The sequence below is a fragment of the Anolis sagrei genome, chromosome 4, assembly GCF_037176765.1.
Source record: "Anolis sagrei isolate rAnoSag1 chromosome 4, rAnoSag1.mat, whole genome shotgun sequence".
Classification (NCBI taxonomy): domain Eukaryota; kingdom Metazoa; phylum Chordata; class Lepidosauria; order Squamata; family Dactyloidae; genus Anolis; species Anolis sagrei.
In genome coordinates, this window is record NC_090024.1 from 135,621,433 (window position 1) to 135,635,304 (window position 13,872).

A 13,872-nucleotide genomic window follows, 5' to 3' on the forward strand; every position below is an offset into this window, starting at 1 on the left:
AGTTTCTGGACAGGTAAAGTCCGATTATTATTATTATTATTATTATTATTATTATTATTAATTATATGATCATTAGGCATTGTAGCAGTATTTATACCCTTTTTCTGTCAAAGGAGGCTCAAGGGACTAACAAGTGGAAAACAATAAAAACTATAAATATATGTTAAATCCTGGCATGAATGGTCATTCAAATAGAAGTAAGTATAGAAATATTAAAAATACATAGTTAAAACCAATAAAACCATTAAAAAATCTATTAAACTACATAAAACACAGCACCCCCTGACATAGACTCTTTTCATTAATCAATCAACCACTTGCTTCTCAAGGTTCACCATCTACCACTTTCCATACTATAGCCCCTTGCATTTTATCCCCTTTCCCTCCACAAACAATACCTTTCTTTGTAAAGTGGTTACTCTAATGTTCCAAAAATCGGAAAATGAGGCTAGTGGACTCAAATTACAAGAAAATAGTGTCTACTTAAAAGTTACAAATAACTTATAAATATTAGAATTGTTTGACAGTGGAATTATCTGCTTTAAAGCGTGGTGGACTCTTTGTCTTTGGGGGTTTTCAAGCACACCTTGGAGCAAGGAATACCATAATTGGTTTGGCATCATGGAGAAGAGTCAAGACAGTTTTAAACAGTGTATTTTAATATTGAGACAAATGTTTTTAATGTTTATGTATGCATTTAATGAATTCACGTCCTGGCATTGAATTTTTGCCGTTTGTACGTTGTGCTTTGCCCTAAGTCCACTTCGGGGTGAGAAGGGCAGAATACAAATGTTTTAAATAACTAAATATCTAAATAAGAGTCTTTCATGCTCTCCTGTGACTCAGGTAAGGTCAGAATACATTAAAAAAAGTCCTCCCTAATTCATCATGATAAATGGACAGGATGATATGGGGAATAGCAGTCCTTTGCATGTAACAATATTTCTCCAAGAGAAAGAGACCATGGCAAAATTCTTCTTGCAAGGAACCATTGCTGGCTCATATACTGTTTGTAAGTTCTAATTGATGTGAAGACAATTCAACAATTCGTTATGTGAAAATTACAAGCTGGGCATCTTGAATGGTAAATATTGATCATTAGCAGATATATTTTCTTTTGTTGTAAGAGACCAAGTAGTCTTGAGATCACAATAGCCATGACTACTCACAAATGTGTTATCTTCTGCAGCACTGTGCCCACATGTATACCATAAGAGTTGTACTTCACAGTTTTAATTCAGCAAGTGATTCAGGGAACCAATGCAGCTCTAGAGAACAGGAGTGTCTGTTCTCTTCTCTTCCATGTGTTACCTGCTTCTGTTATGCCATCAGTAACCTGTCTGTTTGCAAACCTATTTATCTTTGACTAATTTGCCAACATGCTGCTGTTATTTAAGTAATTTAACTTCTGATTCTCTAAAAAAAAGGTTGCTTCTTCCCCAAGTGCTATCCCCAAGGATAATATATATATATATTGCCTATTTTATTTTTATAATGCTGTAATTGTGCAATAGGATGAAAATCTCATTAACCGGCATATGTTGTACACCTATGGTGCAATAAAAGTCTTTAGATCACAATAAAAATTGAATAAATAAATAATAATAAAAATAGGACGAAAAAGAAAAAAAGAACTGTTAGAAACACGAGATAGGGAATAGAACATGAAGGTGGGGTATGCAGGCCACGTAGAAAACTGATTGTAGGACTACAAATTAGAAAACCAGTGGAATTCTGTTAAGGAAGAGAGATGCAATACTGAAGGATCTCAATCCAGTAAATATCTACTATCAACATTAAAATTATTGTTGCGAGACAAAAACAATGTCTGTGAACTATGTTAATTTGCTATCCCAATTTGCGTGCACAAACCCACTTCATTCACTGCTAAAAGTGTATAGGTGTTTCTGAGTTCTCACAACCTACAAAAAACAAGACGATGGCTGTGTATATGGCTAATATCCATGCAGATGAGTGCTTACATCAAGTTCAACAAGTACATGAATCTACCCTATGCAGAATTTTAAAAAGACACAGAAATGTTTGGGAATGTCCAGGCTATAATGTTTCTCTCCACACAATCACACTATCCTTACTAACATTAAAATAAAATGTAAACATACGTGCTTACCTGATTACCAGATGCATTGTCCTGAATATTATTTGACTCATCTGTTATTAACAAAGGATCTGGGTTACTGGGAGCCTGTTGTGGTGTCAAAGTATTTGTACAGCTTCCAATGGGAAAAAGAATCTGGCTTTTCCGAGAGCCTGAAGTCAAAGAAACCTCATGGCAATAAGACTGAAGAAAGGCCCGGACTCCATCAATCCCCACAAACTGGGAGACGGGAACACCACCAAAGTTAATACTCCCTGAACGAGACAGTTGTGAATTTCTCCATCTATGCAACTTGATGGCCAGTAGAACAAGGAGAAAGATCAAAAACAAGCAAGAGACAAAAGCTACTGCAAGTACCAAGTAGTAGGTAAGATCTGAAGGGGGATTAATAGGAGCTGAGATGCTGCTCAGATCCGAGAGGGTTTCTGGGATACTGTTGGCTAGCACCACTGTGACTGTGACTGAGGCAGAGAGAGAGGGTTGCCCATTGTCCTTTACCAAAACCACCAGGCTTTGCTTGAGGGCATCTTTTTCTAGAAGGAACCGGGATGTCCTGATCTCTCCAGTGTGAATTCCCAGAGTGAAGAGGCCAGGCTCTGTGGCCTTGGTCAGCTGATAGGAGAGCCAGGCATTCTGGCCAGAATCCGCATCCACTGCCACCACCTTAGAGACCAGGTAACCTGGTTCAGAGGAACGAGGGGCCAGCTCTATCCCAGTGGAGCCATCGGTGGGAGGAGAAGGGTAGAGGATTTCTGGAGCATTGTCATTCTCATCCAGAATGAAGAGGGTCACTGAGACATTGGAGCTGAGTGGTGGGGAGCCCCCATCCTGGGCCTTGACCAGAAATCTAATTTCTTGGATCTCTTCATAATCAAAGGAGTTCAAGGCATACACAACTCCAGTCTCTGAGTTAATGGACAGATAGGAGGAGAGGAGAGACTCCCCCATTTGACCTTCAGTGATTGAATACATTATTCTGCCATTCTCTTCAAAGTCTGGATCATTTGCTTTTAGGGAAAAGATGGAAGCTCCTCTTGGGTTATTTTCTAAAAGATAAGATGTGTAAGATGATTTGACAAATAGTGGAGGGTTGTCATTTGTGTCAGACACCTTTAGTGAAATAATTTCAGAGGTAGAGAGTGCTGGAGTTCCTTCATCAATGGCTGTAACTGTAATATTATAAGCTGCCACTTCTTCTCTATCGAGACTTCTCTCTGTTACTAAAGCATAAAAATCATCATGTGTTCTCTTCAAGCTAAATGGAAGATTGCTGGGAACTGAACATGTGACTTTCCCATTCAATCCTGAATCTCTGTCTTGTGTATTTAAAATGGCAATTGTGGTTCCTATTGGTGAATTCTCAGGGATAGAACCGATGGCATATGTCATCATGAGTTCTGGCACATTGTCATTAACATCAGTAACAAAAATTAAAACTTTTGATCTGTCTCTTAGGCCACCTCCATCGATAGCCTGCACCTCTAATTCAAATACTGATGATTTCTCATAGTCAAGGTTCCTCACAAGGATTATTTCTCCTGTTTTATTATCCAAAAGGAAGATCTGGGAGGCTATGTTTGTGATGTCTTGGCAAGAGTATTTGACTTCTCCATTGATACCCTCGTCCAGATCAGAGGCCCTTATTGTACCCACAGTAGATCCTTTGGGAATGTTCTCCTTGACAGTCATTTCATAAACTGGTTGGCTAAAAACTGGCACATTGTCATTTGCATCGAGAACAATGATGTGGATTTGCAATGTGCCAGACTTGACTGGATCACCTCCATCTATAGCTGTCAGGATTAGATCATAGACTGATTGCTCTTCCCTGTCCAAAGATTTTTCCAACACCAGTTCTGCCTGTCTGGCACCATTTTCTCCTCTTTGTATCTCCAAAGAAAAATGATTACTGCCTGTGAGTTCATAATCTTGAACAGAATTTATGCCCAGATCTGGATCTTGAGCTTTGGGAAGAAGAAATCGTTCTGTGAGCGTAGCTGCCTCACTTATTTCCATTTTCCATTCTTTTGACCAAAATCGCGGAGCATTGTCATTGATGTCTGTGATTTCCACTTCAACACTATAAAATTGGATTTTGCTTTCAATCAGAACCTGAAACTTTAGCATGCATTTCTCAATCTCTCCGCAGATTTCTTCTCTGTCTATTTTCTCAGAAATTTGTAAATGCCCACTATTAACATTCAAAGCAAAATACTGAATCATACCTTTACTAGTAACAATGCGGAGTCCATGGTCTGAAAGTTGCTTTCCATTCACTCCTAGGTCCTTTGCAATATTCCCCACAAAGGAGCCTTTTGGCATCTCTTCTGGAATGGAATAGTGGATCTGCCCAGAAACTGCCTTCCAAAGAAACAGTGTGAAAAGCCATTGCAGAGTTCTTTTTTTGCAGCTCCACAGATCCTTGATTTCTTCCATTCTTTGCACAGAAGGATAAATGACACCTTTTCTTGTCCTGCAGCTTTGAATCTAGTAAGTATTACTTGCTTTTTTGTTATACTCCCAGCTAAATATTGTTCAAAATATCTTGGTCAATAAGCTTGCAAGGAAAATACATTTCTGTTTTACTCTGCCGGTTTCAATTCTTCTATGCTTGTAGCAAGAGTTCTAGACCGAGTATATTGCAGATTTCTTTGTTATTGGTGAACAGCGACACCTTGAGGCCCAACTCAAAACTGAAGAAGTCACAGTAGAATCCTGAATATCTGATGTTTCCTTTCTTTTCTTTAAGTAGTGTTAATAGACCAATAAAAGTAAATATTAAATTTTCATACAGATAAGAAAGAGAAATAGGTTTCATTATCATAATACTTCCATTTTTATCATATCTCCAATCTTAATTTTTCTGAAATCAGGGTGAATGAATTTTTAATAATATCTAGATATATGAAACAAAGCATTCGCTGGGTTTTGTAATGCATAGATTTTAATGCGGGAGATCATCCTTGTTCATCTGTGCCTGCTAGTTTAGCAAATGTATTTTCTTGTCTATGAATTTGCATATTATTATTATTATTATTATTATTATTATTATTATTATTATGTGATTATATGATTATAAGGAATAGCAGCAGTATTTATACCCATTTTTCTATTAAGTGAGACTCAAGGAGACTCACAAGTGGAAAGCATTAAAAATTATAACAATATGTGAATTAAATCCTTACATATGTAATCATTAAAATAGAATTAATTATATAAATATTAAAATACATAGTTAAAACAAATAAAAGCATTAAACAAATCTATTAAACTACATTTAACACAGCACCCCCTGATATAGTCTCTCTTCATTTATCAATCAGCCTCTTTCTTCTCAAGGTTCACATCTACCATTTTTTGGGTTTGATCAACGCCCATTGCCATATTTTATTGACCTTTGATCAATGGCAATTGATGTATTTTATTGATTCTATTGCACTTGTTAATTTTATATGTTTGGTTTTAAATGTGTAATTGGTATAAATGTTGTTATATTGTATTCTAAATGTTATATGACACCATTGTGTGATATTTGTAAGTCCCTATGGGAGATGGTTTCAGGGTATAAATAAAGATGATGATGATGATGATGGTGATGATTATGATTATTATTTGAAACACAACAAGATGAGTCCACAGCAAACAAGATCACTCTGCTGGCTGTTGTATTGGATCACACGTCTGACACTTCCCAAGTCTCTAGGACTGTGTGATGTATCGACAAATACTGTGTGCAGATCCCAGTATGGTGGCGTTCTGCAGCTGGCAGATGGTAGTTTGTCAGCGTTGATTGTGTTCAAGTCCAGGTCAAGGTCCACATTGCACCAGTGTGCCGATTACCACTGGGACCACCTTTACTGGCTGGTGCCAGAGTCTTTGCAGTTCGATCTTTAAATCCTCATATCGTGTCAGCTTTTTCAGTTGTTTCTCTTCAATCCTGCTGTCACCTGGGATTGCAACATCAATGATCCATACTTTGTTTTTTAACATGATCGTGAGGTCAGGAGTATTGTGCTCCAAAACTCTGTGTCTGTCTGAATCTGGAAGTCCCAGAGATGATGATGATGATGATGATGATGATGATGATTCATTTTATCCCCTTTTCCTCCACAACCAATGCCTTTCTTTGAAAAGTGTTTATCATATGCTACTCTTATCTGCTGTTCCAAAAACCAGAAAATGAGACTAGTGGACTCAAATTACAAGCAAAGAGTCTCTACTTAAAAGTTGCAAATAACTTAAAAATATAAGAATTGTTTGACGTTGGAATTATCTGCTTCAAAGGGTGATGGACTCTCCATATTTGGAGGTTTTCAAGCACAGCTTGGAGCAAGGAACACCATAATTGGATTGGCATCATAGAAAAGATGCTTTCATGCCCTACCGTGACTCAGATAAGGACAACACATTAAAAATGCTCCCGAATCCATCATGACAGGTGGACAGAATGATATGGGGAACAGCAGCCCTTCCCACATAACAATATTTCTCCAAGAGAAAGAGACCATGGCAAGATTCTTCTTACAAGGAACCATTGCTGGCTTGTATACTGTTTGCATAAATAAGTTTTAATCGATGCAAAAGCAATTCAACATTTTTCCATGTGAAAATTACAAGCTAGGCACTCTGAATGGCAAAAATTGATCAGGAAAAGATGTATCTTCTTTCTTTGTAAGAGACCAAGGATTCTTGAGATCACGATAGCCATGTCTAGACACTAATGTGTTATCTTCTGCAGCACTGTGCCTACATGTATACCATAACAGCTGTACTTCACAGTTTTAGTTCAGCAAGTGATTCAGGGAACCAATGCACCTCTATGTGAGGCCGCTCTGAGTCCCCTTGTGGGGAGAAGGGTGAGATAGAAATGTATGAAATAAATAAATAAATAAACAGGAGTGTCTGATCTCTTCCCTTCCATGTGTTACCTGCTTCTGTTATGCCATCAGCAACCTGCCTGTTTGCAAACCTATTTATCTTTCACTAATTTGGCAACAAGGTGCTGCTGCTTAAGTAATTTAACTTCTGATTCTCTGAAAAAAAGGTTTGCCTCTTCTCCACTTGCCCCAAGTGCTATTCCCAAGGAGGATGTATATATTTTGGCTATTTTATTTTTATAATGCTGTAATTGTGCAATAGGATGAAAATCTCAATATCCGGCATATGTTGTACACCTACGATGCAATATGAGTCTTTAGATCACAATAAAAATTGAATAAATAAATAATAATAAAAATCGGATGAAAAAGAAAAAAGAACCATTAGAAACACGAGATAGGGAATAGAACACGAAGGTGGGGTATGCATAGAAAACTGATTGTAGGACTACAAATTAGAAAAGCAGTGAAATTCTGTTAAGGAAGAGAGATGCCATACTGAAGGATCTCAATCCAGTAAATATCTATTATCGACATTAAAACAATTGTTGTGAGACAGAAACAATGTCTGTGAACTATGTTAACACAATTTGTGTGCACAACCCGACTTCACTAACTGCTAAAAAGTGTATAGGTGTTTCTGAGTTCTCACAACCTACAAAGAACAAGACAATGGCTGTGTAATTAGCCAATATGCATGCAGATGAGTGCTCACATCAAGTTCATCAAGTACATGAATCTGCCCTACGCTGAACTTTAAAAAGACGCAGAGATGTTTCAGGGTCCAGTTCTTCTCCCCACACAATGACACTATCCTTACTAGCATTAAAATAAAATGGAAACATACGTGCTTACCTGATTACCAGATGCATTCTCCTGAATGTTATTTGACTCATCTGTTATTAACAAAGGATCTGGTTTACTGGAAGACTGCTGTGGTGTCAAGGTATTTGTGCAACTTCCAATGGGAAAAAGAATCTGGCTTTTCCGAGAGCCTGAAGTCAAAGAAACCTCATGGCAATAAGACTGAAGAAAGGCCCGGACTCCATCAATCCCCACAAACTGGGAGACAGGAACACCACCAAAGTTAATACTCCCTGAATGAGACAGTTGTGAATTTCTCCATTTATGCAACTTGATGGCTAGTAGCACAAGGAGAAAGGTCAAAAATAAGCAGGAGACAAAAGCCACTGCAAGCACCAAGTAGTAGGTAAGATCTGAAGGGGGATCAATAGGAGCTGAGATGCTGCTCAAATCAGTCAGCATGTCTGGAATGTTGTCAGCCAGCATCACAGTGATTGTGACTGAGGCAGAGAGAGGGGGTTGTCCATTGTCCTTCACCAAAACCACCAGGCTTTGTTTGAGGGCATCTTTCTCCAGAAGGAATCGGGTTGTCCTGATCTCTCCAGTGTGGAGTCCCAGAGTGAAGAGGCCTGGCTCTGTGGCCTTGATCAGTTGGTAGGAGAGCCAGGCATTCTGGCCAGAATCTGCATCCACTGCCACCACCTTAGTGACCAGGTAACCTGGTTCAGAAGAACGAGGGGCCAGCTCTATCCCAGTGGAGCCATCAGTGGGAGGAGAAGGGTACAGGATTTCTGGAGCATTATCATTCTCATCCAGAATGAAGAGAGTCACTGAGACATTGGAGGTGAGAGATGGAGATCCCCCATCTTGGGCCTTGACCAGGAACTTAATCTCCTGGATCTTTTCGTAATCAAATGAGTTCAAGGCATACACAATCCCAGTCTCCGAGTTAATGGACAGGTAGGAGGACACGAAAGACTCCCCCATTTGGCTTCCAGTGATTGAATACATTATTCTGCCATTCTCTTCCCAGTCTGGATCATTGGCTTTTAGGAGAAAAATGGAAGCTCCTCTTGGGTTATTTTCTACCAGATAAGAAGTGTAAGAGGATTTGACAAATAGTGGAGGGTTGTCATTTATGTCAGACACCTTTAGTGAAATAATTTCAGAGGTAGAGAGTGCTGGAGTCCCTTCATCAATTGCTGTAATAGTAATATTATAAGCTGCCACTTCTTCTCTATCGAGACTTCTCCCTGTTACTAAAGCGTAAAAATCATCTTGTGTTCTCCTTAAGCTGAATGGAAGATTGCTGGGGACTGAACATGTAACCTGCCCATTCACTCCTGAATCTCTGTCTTGTGCATTTAAAATGGCAATTGTAGTTCCTATTGGAGAATTCTCAGGGATAGAACTGATGGCAAATGTCATTATGAGTTCTGGCACATTGTCATTAACATCAGAAACAAAAATTAAAACTTTCGAGCTGTCTCTAAAGCCACCTCCATCCATGGCTTGCACCTCAAATTCAAATAATGATGATTTCTCGTAGTCAAGATTCCCCACAATAATTATTTCTCCGGTTGTATTATCCAAAAGGAAGATCTGGGAGGCTATGTTTGTGATGTCTTGGCAAGAGTATTTGACCTCTCCATTCATTCCTTCGTCCAGATCAGTGGCCCGTATTGTAACCACAGTAGACCCTTTGGGAATGTTCTCCTTGACAGTCACTTCATAAACTGATTGGCTAAAAACTGGCACATTGTCATTTGCATCAAGAACAATGATGTGGATTTGCAGTGTACCAGACTTGACTGGATCACCTCCATCTGTAGCTGTGAGGATTAGATCATAGACTGATTGCTCTTCTCTGTCTAGAGGCTTTTCCAACACTAGTTCAGCCTGTCTGGCACCATTTCCCCCTCTTTGTACCTCCAGAGAAAAATGATTACTGCCTGTGAGTTCATAATCTTGAACAGAATTTATGCCCAGATCTGGATCTTGAGCTTTGGGAAGAAGAAATCGTTCTGTGAGTGTAGCTGCCTCAGTTATTTTCATTGTCCAGTATTTTAACCGAAAGTGAGGAGCATTGTCATTGATGTCTGTGATTTCCACTTCAACACCATAAAATTGGAATTTACTTTCAATAAGAACCTGAAATTTTAGCATGCATTTCTCAATCTCTCCGCAGATTTCTTCTCTGTCTATTTGCTCAGAAATTTGTAAATGCCCATTATTAACATTCAAAGCAAAATACTGAATCATACCTTTACTCATAACAATGCGGAGTCCATGGTCTGAAAGTTGCTTTCCATTTATTCCTAGGTCTTTTGCAATATTTCCCACAAAAGAGCCTTTTGGCATCTCTTCTGGAATGGAATAGTGGATCTGCCCAGAAACTGCCTTCCAAAAAAACAGTATGAAAAGCCATTGCAGAGTTCTTTCTTTGCAGCTCCACAGATCCTTGATTTCTTCCATTCTTTGCAGAGTAGGATAAATAACACCTTTTCTTGTCCAGCAGCTTTGAAACTAGTAAGTACTATTGCTTTTTTGGCTTTTTTATTATGCTCCCAGCTAAATATTATTCAAAATAGCTTGGAGTCAATATGCTTGCAAGTGGAATACATTTTTGTTTTACCATTCTAGTCTCAATTCTATGCTTGTAAAAAGAGGTTTAGACTGAAATATCTTGCTGATTTCTTGTTATTGGTGAACAGCGACACCTTGAGGCTAATCTCAAAACTGAAGAAGATGAATTAGAATCCTGAATATCTGTTTACTTTCTTTTCGTTAAGTCGTATTACTAGACCAATAAAAATAAATATTTTTTGTACAGAGAAGAAAGAGAAATGGGTTCCATTTTCATAATACTTCCATTTTGATCATATCTCCAATCTTAATTGTTTTGAAATAAGGGTAAGTGAATTTTAATACTATTTGGATATATGAAGCAAAGCATTTGTTGTTTATTGCAATGCATGGAATACAGGTCATCCTTGTTTATCTGTGCCTGCTAGTTTAGCAAGTTTACTTTTCTAGTCTATGAATTTGCATATTATTACTATTATTATTAGTAGTAGTAGTAGTAATAGTAGTAGATTTTATACTCATTTTTCTGTCAAAAGAGACAGACTCAAGGGGACTCACAAGTGGAAAACATGAAAAACCACAACAATATGTGAATTAAATCCAAACATTGAAACAGATTTGAACATAGGAATATTTAAAATACATTGTTAAAATCAATAAAGCAATTAAACATATGTGTTAAACTAAATAAAACAAAGCGCCCTATGACATAGAGCCTCTTTATTCATCAGTCAACCTCTTTCTTCTCAAGGTTCATCATCTACCATTTCCCACACCATCCCCAGATTCTATACTTCATTTTATCCCCTTTCCCTTCACAACCAATGCTTTTTCTTTGAAAAGTGTTTATCATATGGTACTCTTGCCTGCGTTTTTTTTAACAATATGCAACTCACTAGGTATGAGACAATGAATTTCACTAGATTGGCCACACTGTCTGAGTGCCCAATCACCATCTTCCAAAGCAGTTACTATATGCTCAACTCAAGAACAGAAAATGGAATTTTGGTGGACCACAAAAGACATTTAAAGATGGGCTTAAAGCCAACCTTAAAAACTGTGGCATAGACACCAAGAACTGGGAAGACTTGACCCTTTTGTGTTCTAACTGGAGGTCAGCTGTTACTAACAGTGCTGTGGAATTCAAAGATGTACAAATGGAGGGCAAACGGGAGAAATGTGTCAAGAGGAAGGTGCATCAAGCCAACCCTTGTCAGGACTGCTTTCCATCTGGAAACTAATGTCCTCACTGCGAAAGAACATGTGAATCAAGAATAGGTCTCCACAGTCACCTACGGACCCACCACCAAGACCCTACACTTGGAAGGCAATTATACTTGGCTGCGAGTGATAGCCTATGGTGATGATGTTGATGATGATACAATGAATTACATAGATTGCACAGGTGGTGTGGCCTGTCCTTACTATGTGCTGGCATCACTGACATGCAGCCTTCAAACACATCATCACTGAAAAGAAATTCCATGTGGCTCTCAGAGTACTCAGATGCTTCACTTTTTTCCTCTGTGCCCATTTCATATCTTATGTTTCCACACTTTCAGATATTGTGTTTTTTCTTTCTCTTTGCTCAGGCCCTAGATTGAACTTAGATGTGTTTGCTTAATTCAATAAGAACAGCTGTGTCTTTTTAGCCAATAGGGAGTGTTAGATTAAGAGTACTAAAAATGACAAAATGTAAATCTTTAATGAAGAATTTTGTACAAAATTTGACCCCATTAAGAACAACTGAATTTGAGAAACTACAAATTTTACTCCAATAATATTTCCTTCCATAATTATTCTGTTACTGAAGCACCCAGCAAGATTTTTGAGGTACTCATAATACTACAGCACTTTCCCAAATTTTGCCAAAAAAGTTAAGGAGGGAGAAATAGAACATGTTTATGTTAAACATGCATTTACAACCCATATTATCATACTTTTGAGCTCCACTGCCCACTGATTTATTCCAGTTTCTTTTAAAATGGACTGTTTTGTTCTTAAAACAGTTGGGAAAGAGAACAGATTATGATAAAAATCTGAAGGGTATGGTGGTGAATGAAACCCTCCAGGTTTCTCGGAAGTCAATGCACCATTGCTTTCATCAGTAGCACTGAATCAGACATATTGCTTCTCAGAACAAAATGGCTTCAACTCAGTGGGAATGATTGGAATAATGGCTAGGGGTGTATCTACACTCTAGAAATAATGCAGTTTGACACCATTTTAACTGCCATGACTCAGTTCTATGGACTCATTGAAATTGTAATTTGGTGAGGCACCAACATTCCTTGGCAAAGAAGGCTAAAGTCCTTGTGGAACAACATCTCCCATGAATCCATAACATTTAGTCATATTAATTAAATTGCTGTAAAACTATTAATTCTACAGTGTAGATGCACTCCAAGTTTATTAACATTCTGCAAATAAACATTATGAGGAACAACTTAGAGAATTTGGTATTTTTAGCTTACAGAAAAGGAGACTGATATGGTAGCAATCTTTAAATCTATGAATCGATGTTACGTACAAGCAGGCATATAGCGGGGGGGGGGGGGGGGTTGAGGGGCTTCAGCCCCCCCCCCCCAAATTCTCATGGTGGTTCACAAAAAGGTCTTACTGGTGTATTATTTAAACTGTTATGTTTATTCATATCATGATCTGATCACCACACTCGATATATCCCATATGCTTGGGGGTATTGGGTTAACGATACAAAAGGTTTGCTAGGGTAGACCCTCTTTCACTCAGACTCACCCCCTCGAAACAAACTCCCCCCGCCCCGAATCAAAATCCTGGCTACGGGACTGCGTACAAGAGAAGCCAGCTTGCATCCTGCTGTTCTAAAGACTAGACCACGAGAGTAGTAGACTCAGATTACAAGAAAAGAGTCTCTCCTTAAAAGTTACAAACAACGTTGAATATATATGAATCTTTTCATTAATCAATCAATCTCTTTCTTCTCAAGGTTCACTATCTACCCTTTTCTACATCGTATCCAGGTTCCATACTTCATTTTATCCCCTTTTCCCACACAACCAATGTCTTTCTTTGAAAAGTGTTTATCATATGCGACTCTTGTCTGCTGTTCCAAAAATGAGAACATGAGACTAGTGTGCACAAATTACAAGAAAAGAGTCTCTACTTAAAAGTTACAAATACCTTATAAATATAATAACCGTTTGACAGTGGAATTATCTGCTTCGAAAGCAGAAGGTGGTGGATTCTCAGTCTCTGGAGGTTTTCAAACACAGCTTGGAGCAAGGAACACCATAATTGGGTTGGCATCATAGAAAAGACTCTTTCATGCCCTCCTGTGACTCCCTAATCCATCATGACAGGTAGGATGATATGGGGAACAGCAGCCCTTCCCACGTAACAATATTTCTCCAAGAGAAAGAGACCATGGCAAGATTCTTCTTACAAGGAACCATTGTATACTGTTTATATGAATGTGTTTTAGTTGTTGGTTTTTTTTTGTTTGCT

The 13,872-nt window shown here is 38.3% G+C and overlaps 1 protein-coding gene across 14 annotated transcripts in view; it reads right to left on the reverse strand.

The window, feature by feature from the left end:
• Positions 1-13,872, reverse strand: part of LOC132774269 (protocadherin gamma-A4-like) — a 393,640-nt gene that overhangs the window by 297,955 nt on the left and 81,813 nt on the right. The window contains exon 1 of one of the 14 annotated variants that reach the window (XM_067467714.1): positions 7,852-10,290. The exons of 12 other annotated variants lie outside the window; for them this stretch is intronic. In XM_067467714.1, the coding sequence (XP_067323815.1) occupies positions 7,852-10,275 (2,424 nt within the window). In that variant the 5' untranslated portion in view covers positions 10,276-10,290. Of the gene's footprint in view, positions 1-2,131; positions 4,654-7,851; positions 10,291-13,872 lie in introns of those variants that run through there. One more of the 14 variants, XM_060774227.2, reaches the window with a different exon arrangement.